Consider the following 12101-nt stretch of genomic DNA (forward strand, 5'->3'; position numbering starts at 1 on the left):
TGTTCTATAGAGGTGACAGCATGTGCATATATTCAAGTACTGAAAAATATATATAAAATACATACAAATTGTCTCCAAAGAAATTGAAGTGGTAATTTTATAGTTTAAAATTTTTTTGTTACATGCTTCTCAATTATGTTTTTTAATCTGGTTCTACTGGGTTTGCCTGTTTGATACTTTTGGTCTAAACGACTAAACAATGATTGTAGTTTGAGTTAAGGAAGAGCAGTGATGAGTTAAGTTCCCATTCAAGGGCTGCTTTATAGGTTACTGGGAAATGTTTTCTATATCTGTTTCTGGGCTTCTTTGAGTTTTTTTATCCGCATTTTCTGTGGATTGAAATAAAAGCTGTGTTCTACTCAATATATTTTTGGTATCTTGAGTGCTTGTACAAGAGCTGGAAAACTTTTGTTACCCACATTAGTAGAAACCTGAGCTTGAACGTATTTGGAGATTTCCTAGAATAGCCTCTAGAGTAGAACCAAAAGAGATAATTCTTTTCTTCCTATCAGCTCCTAAATTTGGACCTGGTGTTTGTGAACCTAGAGAACATTAATGTTTTCCACACTGAAATTATGTTGTATTTATTTCACATGTATTTTGCCTTTATGTATTTTTATGTATGTCTTATTTATTCCCAGTATAAAATAAGCTACTTGAGGGCAGGGATTATTTCATTTTTGTCTTAGTATCCCTAGCACTTAGCATAGTCACTAGTACATAGAGCTAGTACACTATGTACACTAGTACATAGATGGTTAATAAAGTGTTTGTAATGGCGGGATCCTCTCTGTAAACTACTTGAAGCCAGGCACTTTAAAAATTTTTTTATCATCAGTGTTTAGCAGTGTTATCCTTAGTAAAAATTAGGTTTTTTTGGTTGAAAAATGGTTTAAATGGTTGAAGAATCATGGAGTTGAATCTCTTTTTTCCAATGCTTGGTCCATAATTTTGTTTTATCAGATCTGGAGGTGAGCACTTCAGAATTTTGCATGGCTGATGATGAGGACACATAATTGTTCATCATGCAACAATAATAGTTTTGCTGTCTCCCTGCTTTACTTTTATGAAATGATAGCCCTGCTCTTTAACTGCAATGAGAATTCCCAGAGGTTATATTATTGGTGGAAGTATCCTGTAAATTTTTGCCTAGAAAAGGTTAATGAATTTCATAATCTTACTTTTCTTTGATTTTTTTTCCCCCTTCTAGAGCAATTACATTTTTATTTTATTAAACCTTTTTAATGGGACCTGATCATTGAATTGTAGAGTTTGAGATCCAGTGGGATGTTAGAAGTTCTCTAGTCCAGATCTTTCATTTTACAGAGGAGAAATCTGAGGCCCAGAGAGGAAAAGGCTAGCTTATGTAGGGGTCACATAGCTAACCTGTGTCAGAACTGAACCTGGAACCCAGTGAGCAGTGGCCAGCCTTTTTTGGTGAGTTGTGGCTTACACTTGGTGTTTTAACTTTCTTTTTCAGTTTTACTATTTTACTATTTTAATGAAAATTAGGGAGGGGACAGAGCCAAGATGGCTGCTGGAAAGCAGGGAGTAACGTGAGCTCCCCTCCGAGTCCCTCCAAAAACCTATAAAAAATGGCTCTGAACCAATTCTAGAACTGCAGAACCCACAAAATAGCAGAGGGAAGCAGGGCTCCAGCCCAGGACAGCCTGAATGGTCTCTGGGTGAGGTCTATCCTGCACGGAGCTGGGAGCGGAGCGGAGCAGAGCAGAGCCCAGCCCAGCATGGGTGGCGCGGACCAACCAGACCAGGAGCCTGGCACAGCAGGCCCTAGCGCCCTGAATCAGTGAGCTTCAGCAGTTACCAGACTTCTCAACCCACAAACAACAAAGACAACAGAGGTTAGTGGGAAAAGGAGGTCCAATGGATCACTGAAGAAAATACTATCTTAAAAATTAGATTGGAGCAAGTGGAAGCTAGTGACTTTATAAGAAATCAAGATATAAAACAGAACCAAAGGAATGAAAAAATGGAAGACAATGTAAAATATCTCATTGGAAAAACCACTGACCTGGAAAATAGATCCAGGAGAGATAATTTAAAAATTATTGGACTACCTGAAAGCCATGATCAAAAAAAGAGCCTAGATATCATCTTTCGAGCAATTATCAAGAACTGCCCTGATATTCTAGAGCCACAGGGCAAAGTAGAAATTGAAAGAATCCACCGATTGCCTCCTCAAATAGATCCCAAAAAGAAATCTCCTAGGAATATTGTCGCCAAATTCCAGAGCTCCCAGATCTAGGAGAAAATACTGCAAGCAGCCAGAAAGAAACAATTTGAGTATTGTGGAAACATAGTCAGAATAACCTAAGATCTGGCAGCTTCTACATTAAGAGATCAAAGGGCTCGGAATATGATATTCCAGAGGTCAATGGAGCTAGGATTAAAACCAAGAATCACCTACCCAGCAAAACTGAGTATCATGCTCCAAGGCAAAATATGGAGTTTCAATAAAATAGAGGACTTTCAAGCTTTCTCAGTGAAAAGACCAGAGCTGAATAGAAAATTTGACTTTCAAACACAAGAATCAAGAGAAGCATGAAAAGGTAATCAAGAAAAAGAACAAGAAAAAGAAATCGCAAGGGACTTACTAAAGTTGAACTGTTTTGTTTACATTCCTACATGGAAAGATGATGTGTGTGATTCATGAGACCTCAATATCATAGTAGCTGAAAGGAATATGCATATATATATATATGTTTATGTATATATGTGTATATGTGAGTGTGTATGTATGTATATATGTGTGTGTGTATATATATAGAGAGAGAGAGCGGGCACAGGGTGAGTGGAAGATGAAGGGAAGATATCTAAAAGAAATAAAATTAAGGGATGAGAGAGGAATATATTGAGAGAGGGAAAAAGGGAGAGATAGAATGGGGTAAATTATCTCGCATAAAAGTGGCAAGAAAAAGCAGTTCTGTAGGAAAAGAAGAAAAGTCAGGTGAGGGGGAATGAGTGAATCTTGCTCTCATCAGATTGACCTGAGGAGGGAATACCATACATACTCAATTGGGTATCTTACCCCACAGGAAAAAAGGAGGAAGAAGATAAAAAAAAAGGGGGGATGATAGAAGGGAGGGCAGATGGGGGGGTAATCAAAAACAAACACTTTTGAAAGGGGACAGGGTCAAGGGAGAAAATTCAATAAAGGGGGATAGGTTAGGAAGGAGCAAAATATTGTTAGTCTTTCACAACATGAGTATTGTGGAAGGGTTATATATAATGATATGCATGTGGCCTATGTTGAATTCCTTGACTTCTTAGGGAGGGTGGGTGGGAAGGGGAAGAGGGGAGAGAATTTGGAGCTCAAAGTTTTAAAAACAGTTGTTCAAAAACAAAAAAAAAAGTTTTTGCATGCAACTAGAAAATAAGATACACAGGCAATGGGGCGTAGAAATTTATCTTGCCCTACAAGAAAGGAAGGGAAAAGGGGATGGCAGGGGAGTGGGGTGACAGAAGGGAGGGCTGACTGGGGAACAGGACAACCAGAATATACGCCATCTTGGAGTGGGGGGGAGGGTAGAAATGGGGAGAAAATTTGTAATTCAAACTCTTGTGAAAATCAATGCTGAAAACTAAATATATTAAATAAAAAAAAGAAATTAAAAAAAAAAGAAAATTAGACTGTGTGATGTTTTATGTTTTAAGTAAAGCACTGGCCTATGTACTGAGGAGTCTTCAAAGGAATCTTTTCTGAGGATAATCTGCTTTTCATTTTCTTGAGACCTTGAAATTGCCAGCAGGGAATAGCATGGAAGTGCCCCTTTCTCTCCTCTTTCCCCTCCCATTTAAGTCAGAGAGCAGATTATGAGAGGAGATACTCCTAGCTCTGCTAACCTCCTAAATGGGAACCTTGACACAGCAGAAAAACAGGGTGGAGTCATAGGTGAAGGATGTGGAATTAATTGATACTGTAGAGATCAATTAAGCCCATTTTACAAGTGGTAAAAATGAAGCCTGAGAAATTAACTGACTTGTACAAGGTTGCGTAGGTAGCAATAGAGTCAGGATTTGAACCCAGATCTTTTGATTCCAAATTCAGTGCTCTTTCCACTACATAACAGATGGCAGTGGCTAACCTGGAGCACTGTTCAGTTTGTCTTCAAGATCTTGTGTGTCCTTATAAATCCAAGGTTGGGGGATTTCTTTGCTCCAGAGGAGCAAGAATTTCCTAACTGGAACTATGAGTTGGAATCAGTGTTAACTACTGTAAAAATGACCTTTGGATTAGAAAAGAAAGAAAAGATGACTAACAGATAATTAATCACTTGGGCCGACAATTGGCAGGTGTGATTGCTGAGCTATTCTCAGTGGGAGATGTCTGAAGGACTGTGGAGAACAGGAGAAATACTGTTAAACTGGAGAAAAGGCCAAGATTCTCCTGATTTTCAAAGAAAGGAAGAGGATAGAATCTGCAGATTTCAGGCCAGAGAGCTGGGTTTTGATTCCTGGTAAGATTCTAGAATTTCTCAATATAGAGGTTGTTAGTCAACATTTAGAAAAGGAAGTGGTTATCACAAAGAACCATCATTGTTTGAGCAAGAACCGGCTATGCCAGCCTAGCTTTTTTTTCCCTTTTCCACAATTGTCAGATTAAAGAAAAGCTATAGCTGTAATTTATCTTTATTTTAGCCAAGCATTTTTCAGGTTTTTTAAAATGCTGTTTTTGAGCAATGGAGAAATGTGGGCTACATAATAATAGAGTTAAGTAGATTGGAAAATAGTCAATGAACTCAGAGCACTCATTAATATGTTAATATCATCTTGGAAGGAGGTCTCTTGTGCAGGCTCCAGGGATCAGTTCTTGGTTCTTTACTATTTTATCATTTTATAAATGATTCGGAGAAGGCATAAGTGGTGTCCTAATCAAATTTGCTGATGATACGAAGCTGGGAGGGATTGCTAATGTGTACTGGATGACAACATAATGATTCAGAAAGGTCTTGTCAGGCTAGCACAGTGAGCTAAATCTAATAGGATGCAATTAATAGGAATAAAGTCATACTTGAATTTTAAAAATTGACTAAACAAATATGAGATGGGGAGCTATGGTTAGCAGAATGTTTGAAAAAGATCTTGAAATTTTAGTGGGCAGCAGGTTCCGTATGAGTCAGTAGTGTCATGTGACAGCCAGAAAGTCAATTATTGGCAACTTGGGTAGCATTGAGAAGGATAGCTTCCAGGTGTAATAAGTAGTTTCTCTGTTGTCTACCCTGGTGAGAGCACATCTGAAATACTTTGTTTTCTTTTGGGTACTGCAATTTAAGAAGGACACCAATAAACTGGAGAGTATCTAGAAGATGATCAGAATGGTGAAGGGTTTGTGCCACCTGAGAATGAGTTGAAGAAGCTGGGAATGTTTAGCCTTGATAAGAGAAGACTATAAAGGAGAGGGACGTGATAAGTGTTTAAAGCTCTCTCTCATATAGAAGAGAGATGGAGACATGTCCTATGAAGCCTTAGAGCAGAACCAGGAGCAGTGGATGAAAGGTACAGAGGGGCAGATGTGTGCTTGACGTCAAGAAAAACAACCTAGAAATAAGCTGCCCCCAAAGCACTCTCTTCTGTAGGAGTGAGTTCTCCCTCATTGTGGCTCTTCTTGAAGGTATTGGATAGATCACTTGCTGGATATGTTATAGTGTTTTTTGATTTGGGGTTTGTTTTTTTTTGGGGGGGCGGTGAGGCAGTGTGTGGTGGTGGTACAGGTTGGAGTAGATGGCTGCTGAGTTCCATTCCAGCTTAGAAATTCTATGATTTGGTGACATCCTCCCAATTGGGATGTTGAAAACCTATTATTGATTTTTGTGTAACTAATACCAAGAAAAGTTTGAACAACCTGTAATCCTTTGTATTTCAGAACCAGTACTTATGCTGCTTCCCATTTTGTTTTTTGAATACTTTATTTTAGAATCCTGGTTTTAAAATTCTAGATTTCAAATTCTGTTATCTGTATAGCTAAACCTGTCTGCATTCTTGTTTATTCAAACAGTAGGTATTTATTAGTTGCTTGTTATGTGCTATGCTAGACCCAGGGGATGAAAATAAAAAAAATGAACCCCTCCTCTCAGAGAGCTTATGTTCCAGTGGGAGGTGATGGGAGGTACATATACTACATATACGAGAATATGTGTGTGTGTGTGTGTGTGTGTGTGTGTGTGTGTGTGTGTATCTCAGAACAGGAGAAAATGCAAAGGAATACAAATTAGTTAAATGTGAGGTAGTTTGGGAAGGAAGGTGCTGGTAATTGGGGGATGAAGAAAAGCTTCATCTATCAAATGGTGAAGGAAAGAGTGAGGAAAAACTGCATCCCACGCAGTGCAAATGTAAGGGAGTGGCTGATGGGGTGTCCCCTGGAGGGACAGAGAGAAGGCCAGTGCAGGGAGGCTGGGAAGACAGATCATGGCCTGGCCTGGCCTGGGAAAGTCTTTCAAAGCTAAATAGGGTTTACATTTTATCCTAGGGAGGTGCTGGAGTTTATTGAGTAGAGGAGTGACATGGTCAGATTTTTGCTTATGGAAAATCACTTTGGGAGCAGTGGATATGATGGACTGGAATGGTGAGGGAACTGAGACAAGGAGACCGACAGGAGGTCATTGTAAAAAAAAAAAAAATCTAGACCAGAACGCAGCTGGGGGACATGTCATGATCACGCTTACTGGATGCATTACAGGATCATATTGTTCAACCTAAACTGGGCCTTCAATGCAGGAGTTATTTTATTTTTTCTTAATTGGTTCCCTATTTCAGCTCCCACAGAAGCTCTTTTTTCAAGCCTCCTATACCACCAGTCACCTGCTCCTTCTCCAGCTGAGGACTGACCATGCCTCTTCTTTTACTGGGAAACTTGAGGCTTTTTGAAGTTAGCTTCCTTATCTCCAGTTCTCTATCTCAGAAAACAAAAACAAAAAATGTTTGGCATTATCCTCTACTTTGACCCTCCTTTCCCCAGGCTCAGACAAAAAGGTAGCCCTTCTTCTTGCCAAGGTCAGCATAGCCACTACCCTCTTCTTTAGAAGATTACAGCCTCAATGATCTCCTAGCTTTCTGTAATGTTTAACTTCTCCCTATCTACTGGTTCTGTCTTTACTGCCTTCAAACAAGTACAAGGCTGCTACAGCCTATTAAACCTTCACTAGCCTGTATCATCCTAAACCCTTTGCAGTTTGACTTCTAACCTACTTGTCTCTCATAAGTTACCACTGTATTCTTACTGCCCAAATGGATGGTCTTTTCTTAGTCCTTATCCTGCTCTACCACTTTGCTGCATTTGACAGTGACCAATCTCTCTTACCGGACCCCTTTTTTATTCTCTCCTGGTTCTCCTTGGCTCCCTTGCTTCCTTATCTAGGTCCTGCCCCTCTAGCTGTGGATGTTGCCCCAGGTTCTGTCTTGGGTGGTGTTCTCTTTCTGTTTCCGTCTCTCTTTGTCTTTGTCTCTGTCTCAGGTATTCTGCTCCCATGGTTTTAACTGCGTTTTCTGTGCAGATGACTCCCAGGTTTATATGGCCAGCTTCTGGCTCTGCTTTGAGCCTCAGTTCCACATCACCAAGTGTCTATTGGACATTTCAAGCTGGATGTCCCAGAGACAGATCAAACTCAATATGTAATAAAACTGAACTTGGTATCTTTCCTCCAAAGCCTTCCTTACACTGTTTTCGTTTAAGGTATCACCATCTTTCCAGTCTCCTGGGTTGTAATTTTGGTATCTTCGTGGAATCCTCCTTCTTCCTCCTTCCACACATCTAGGCAGATGTCAGATCTTGCCATTTCTGCCTCCACAAATCTCTTACACCCAGTCCCTTCTCTCTACTCACAAAACCACCACCTCAGTTTAATCAGTTAATCAGCAAGCATTTATTAAGCACTTACTATGTGCCTGGCATTGTGGGGTATAAGTACAAAGAATGAAGCAATGTGTACTCACAAGGGCTCATGTTCTGATGAGGGAGACATGAAGTATACATATAAAAACAGCGTAGAGGTAAACTGAATAAATACCATTAGACACAAATTAGGTAACAGAAAGAAGTGGGCTTCCTGAGCTGAGGCGCTCGGTGGAGAAGCCAGGGAAGTGCCAGGAGAAAGAGACCTGAGTGAAGGGGAGAAGGTTTGGAATAGGGAATTGCTTAGGGACAAATGAAAGGACTAAGCTTTGCTTCTGGGAAGTTGGCTGACGGGAATGTACTTGGTGATCCACTGTCAGTAAAGACTGCCTTTGCTTAACAGCAGGGCTAAAATGCCACTTTAGCCAATCAAGAAATTCTTATTAAATGTCTTTTGCTGGAAACATTTTATAAGCTATAAAAAGAAATTTTGATAGAATTTCGTTGCAAAGTGAGAATTTTGGGAAAATTAGTAAAGCTAAAGTTCACAGATGATTTGCATCTGTACGGAGCATCTGATATCAGTCAGTGATTTTATTATTGAGGAAGAAGAAGGAGCCTGGAGGAACCAAAAGTGCAGATTTTTACTATCTTTTAATTTTTGTATTTTTTTTCCTTTTTTTCCAGGGTGGGGCTTGAGCTCTGTCTTCCCAAACTCCTACTGGTTTCTGTGTCAGGTAGCTTTTATTAAGTTCGAACTATGTGCTAGGCACTTTGCTAAACACCGAGTACCAAAAAAGGCAAAAAGCCACACAGTCCTTGCTTTGAAGGAGCTCATGGTCTAATGGGGAAGACAACATGCAAACAGCTATGTACAAACAGGTTATAGACATGATAAATTGGGGTGATCTTAGAGGAGATTTTGGAGGACATGGCAGCACTCTTCATTCAGGCCAGAGGGTAATCAGCATCATATTTATATATACACACACTCTTATCTCTCATACATTTTGTGTATTTATAAACTACAAATGTGGTCCTAGCAGCTTCTACAAAATGGTTTTCTTTAAATTTCCTGTGTGGCGGGCACCTGAACTACTGCATAAAACTACAGCGTTGGTAGTTTCCTTTGCTGCTAGTTCAGTTTCATTTTGTTACCAGTTTTATCCATAAGTTGCAGAGTTGTGGCTGAATAAAAACTCAGTCTTTTCTGATATTTTAGGCAGTGAAACTTTATCAACTGAGTAAGTAACTTGAAAACATAGCTCTAATTTCATTTCTGTTTTAATTTTTCAGGTGGGTTTGCTTTTGTATATGAAGCTCAAGATCTTGGAAGTGGTAAAGATTATGCTTTAAAGGTAACAGTTATTTGGAAAATTAAACATTGAATTGGAAGCTGTTTTGGAATATTTACAAACAAATGGGAGATAAGAAAATACCTGATATTTCTTTTTTCCCTTTTTCCTGGTGTGTCCAACATTTGAATTTCTCCTCCCTTTTTTGTGGCTGCCAGCATTGTCTTGGAGTGGACTCTGAAAGCTAATCACTTTTAAAGCATACTTGGGACGGGTGTGTCGTGGCATTGGGGAAAGATCTTTGGCCAGCTTACTCAGTGGTTATTAGAACCAGCCATTGTTCTTTACCTTGTTTGGTTTTAATTTGACACTGAAAAGAAATTTGCAATTTCTCACTAAAGGATTCTTGTTCTTCTAAAAGGCCTCAACAAACATAGGGTAGGAGAGTGGAAAGAGTGTGCCTGGAAGCTGGGAAGCTCGATTTTTAGCCCTAACTAGTTTTGTGATTTGGGACAAATCACTCATTCCTACTCTGAGCCGTAGTTTCTCTAACTGTAAGAAGAAAGAGCTGGATTAGTTGATTTCTAAGGTACTCCTAGCTTAAGCCTCAGGACTTCTTGATATGCTATGTACTACCCAAGCATTTTCTACTTTGGGAAGAGCTTCCTTTTTTGTGGAAATGGTGTATATTTTATGAGTAACTGGATGAAGGAGTGAGTCCGTTTTGTAATTTTTGTTTGGGCATCTGCAGTTTAAACGTTGTTGCTTAGTCGTATCTGACTCTTCTTGATCTCATTTGAGGTCTTCTTGGCAGAGTTACTGGAGGGGTTTGCTGTTTCCTTCTCCAACTGCTTTTGCAGATGAGGAAACTGAGGCAAACAGGGTTAAATGATGTCAGGAAGACTCCTTTGTGAGTTCAAATCTGGCCTCAAGCTGTGTTACCCTGGACAAGTCATCTGTTTGCCTCAGTTTCCTCAACTGTAAAATGAGCTGAAGAAGGAAATGACAAACTGCTCCGGTATGTCTGCCAAGAAAACCCCAAATGGGGTTGTGAAGAGTTGGACACAACTGAAAAAAAAAAAAGACTGAACAACAACAAATTTAAATGTAGTCCCTGGAAACACCTCTTTGTTGGTTTTGGTCCTCGTCCCCTTTGTAGCATCCTAACCAATACTTAAAGAGGTTCCTCTCTGTCCCCCACTTCCCCTCCTGCCCCACTGTCCCTTAGTCTTCTGTTTTCCTTGTTTCCCATAATCAGTGAAAGTTTGAGTTGAGTAAGTCTTAATGTAAATTGTGTTTATTCCTTAATAAGATATTTACATATTTGTATTTATAAGTTAAACATGTTACCTTCAAAGAAAAAATATCCATTTTTAATCAATTATTCTTTCTTCTTGTATTAATTTATGATACAGAGGCTGCTGTCCAATGAAGAGGAAAAGAACAAAGCAATCATTCAAGAAGTTTGTTTTATGGTATCCTTTTTCTGAAGACTTTAAATGTAAAATCACTTTATATTTTAAGAGTCATAAAACTCGAGTTAAATGATAAATTATAGACCAGACCAGGCCTATTTTTCATTGGGCAGCTCACTTTAAACTTGACCTCACTTGACTTGTAGTCTGTAGTTCTATAGAAAAAGAGGATTTCTCTTCCTTATATTGAAACCCAGATTCATGTTGAAATAGTTTACAGCATTATAAACAGTATTTTTCTCAATAAAAAGACAGGTATATATATATTTTTTTTATTGTTACTGTCATATTCTTGCTGGCCTCTTGGCACCTTTTTTGGATATTATAATGGTTAATACTTACCAACTAAAACCAGGGTTTGTAAGTATCTCATCTTCTCTTCTTCCTCCTTAGGATTAGGTACTAATGATCTCTGAGTGCCCATGACCTGATGCTCTGTCAGAGATCGGAGTAAACCAAAGGCTTGGTTTCTTTCTCTTGGAGAAGCATTGCTCCAAAGTAGCATTATGTATGAGCTGCATGAAGCAGCTCTCTAGATGGCTTCTGACACAATACTGTCTTTGGGTAGAGAGTGAAGTTAGGGCCAGCTCCCCCCAGCAAACTGTGTGTGCCCCTCTCATGTCTCTTTTCTCCTTCAGAGTTTATTGGTTTTGTTATGTACTGCTTGGCTCGATGTACTTGCTCACCATTGCCTAGGTTGTCTGCCGTCTTTGGTGGATTTCCATATTTGCCAAAAATAGCCATTGCTCTTTTCTCCAAAGCAGTGCTGAAAGCTCTTTTCCATAAAGTCTTACCTGACTAGATAAGGTATTATTTCCTTTTTGTCTTCTTATCCCTAGTGCCGAACACAATGCCCTGCATACAATAGTAGGTATAATGGAAAATAGTAGTATATGGAAAATAGTAATATAATGGAAAAAGTATTGAAGTTGGAATCGGAGGAACTGAGTTCATATCCCTTCTCTACCACTTGCTTGTCTTCTCTGAAATGAGAGGATTGGATGAGATCACTCCTCAGGCTTCCTGGTGGCTCTAAATCTATGATCCTGTGATCTGATGTTGCCTAATAAATGTTCATTTGAAAAAATGGACATCTTGGGCATGTCTTCACACCCAGCCTCAGTTTCCTGCTCTGAAAAATGAGAGGGTTGGATTGTCCCTTATGTCTGACCTTCATTCTCCAAAAAAATATTTGTTAGGCACCTACTTTTTGTAGAGCACTCTTTATCCAGGGCTCTGAAAGAGTCATAAAATTTAGATAAGACACAGACCCTGCTCTCATGTAGCTTACAGATGTTTAGGGGAATCAGGAACCGTCATAGTTAATCATAATATCTAATAAGCAGTGTGATGTGAGGCCTGAAGAGAGATCACTGTTTACTTGGACAAAGGGAAGACTTTATGGATAAGGCATTTAATCTGAGCCAGGCATCATTTTTCATATTAAGTCTTAGCTTTTGACTTAAGTGTTATGTGTGGATT

The 12101-nt window shown here is 39.2% G+C and overlaps 1 protein-coding gene across 2 annotated transcripts in view; it reads left to right on the top strand.

Moving 5' to 3' along the window:
• The window catches only part of GAK (cyclin G associated kinase), a 131359-nt gene that overhangs the window by 10112 nt on the left and 109146 nt on the right, over positions 1-12101 (top strand). For both annotated transcript variants that reach the window (XM_036765549.1, XM_036765548.1), the window contains exons 2-3: positions 9146-9207; positions 10560-10619. In XM_036765549.1, coding sequence (XP_036621444.1) covers positions 9146-9207; positions 10560-10619 — 122 coding nt within the window. The remainder of the gene's footprint in view (positions 1-9145; positions 9208-10559; positions 10620-12101) is intronic.

This window comes from Trichosurus vulpecula, chromosome 6 (assembly GCF_011100635.1).
Source record: "Trichosurus vulpecula isolate mTriVul1 chromosome 6, mTriVul1.pri, whole genome shotgun sequence".
Lineage (NCBI taxonomy): Eukaryota > Metazoa > Chordata > Mammalia > Diprotodontia > Phalangeridae > Trichosurus > Trichosurus vulpecula.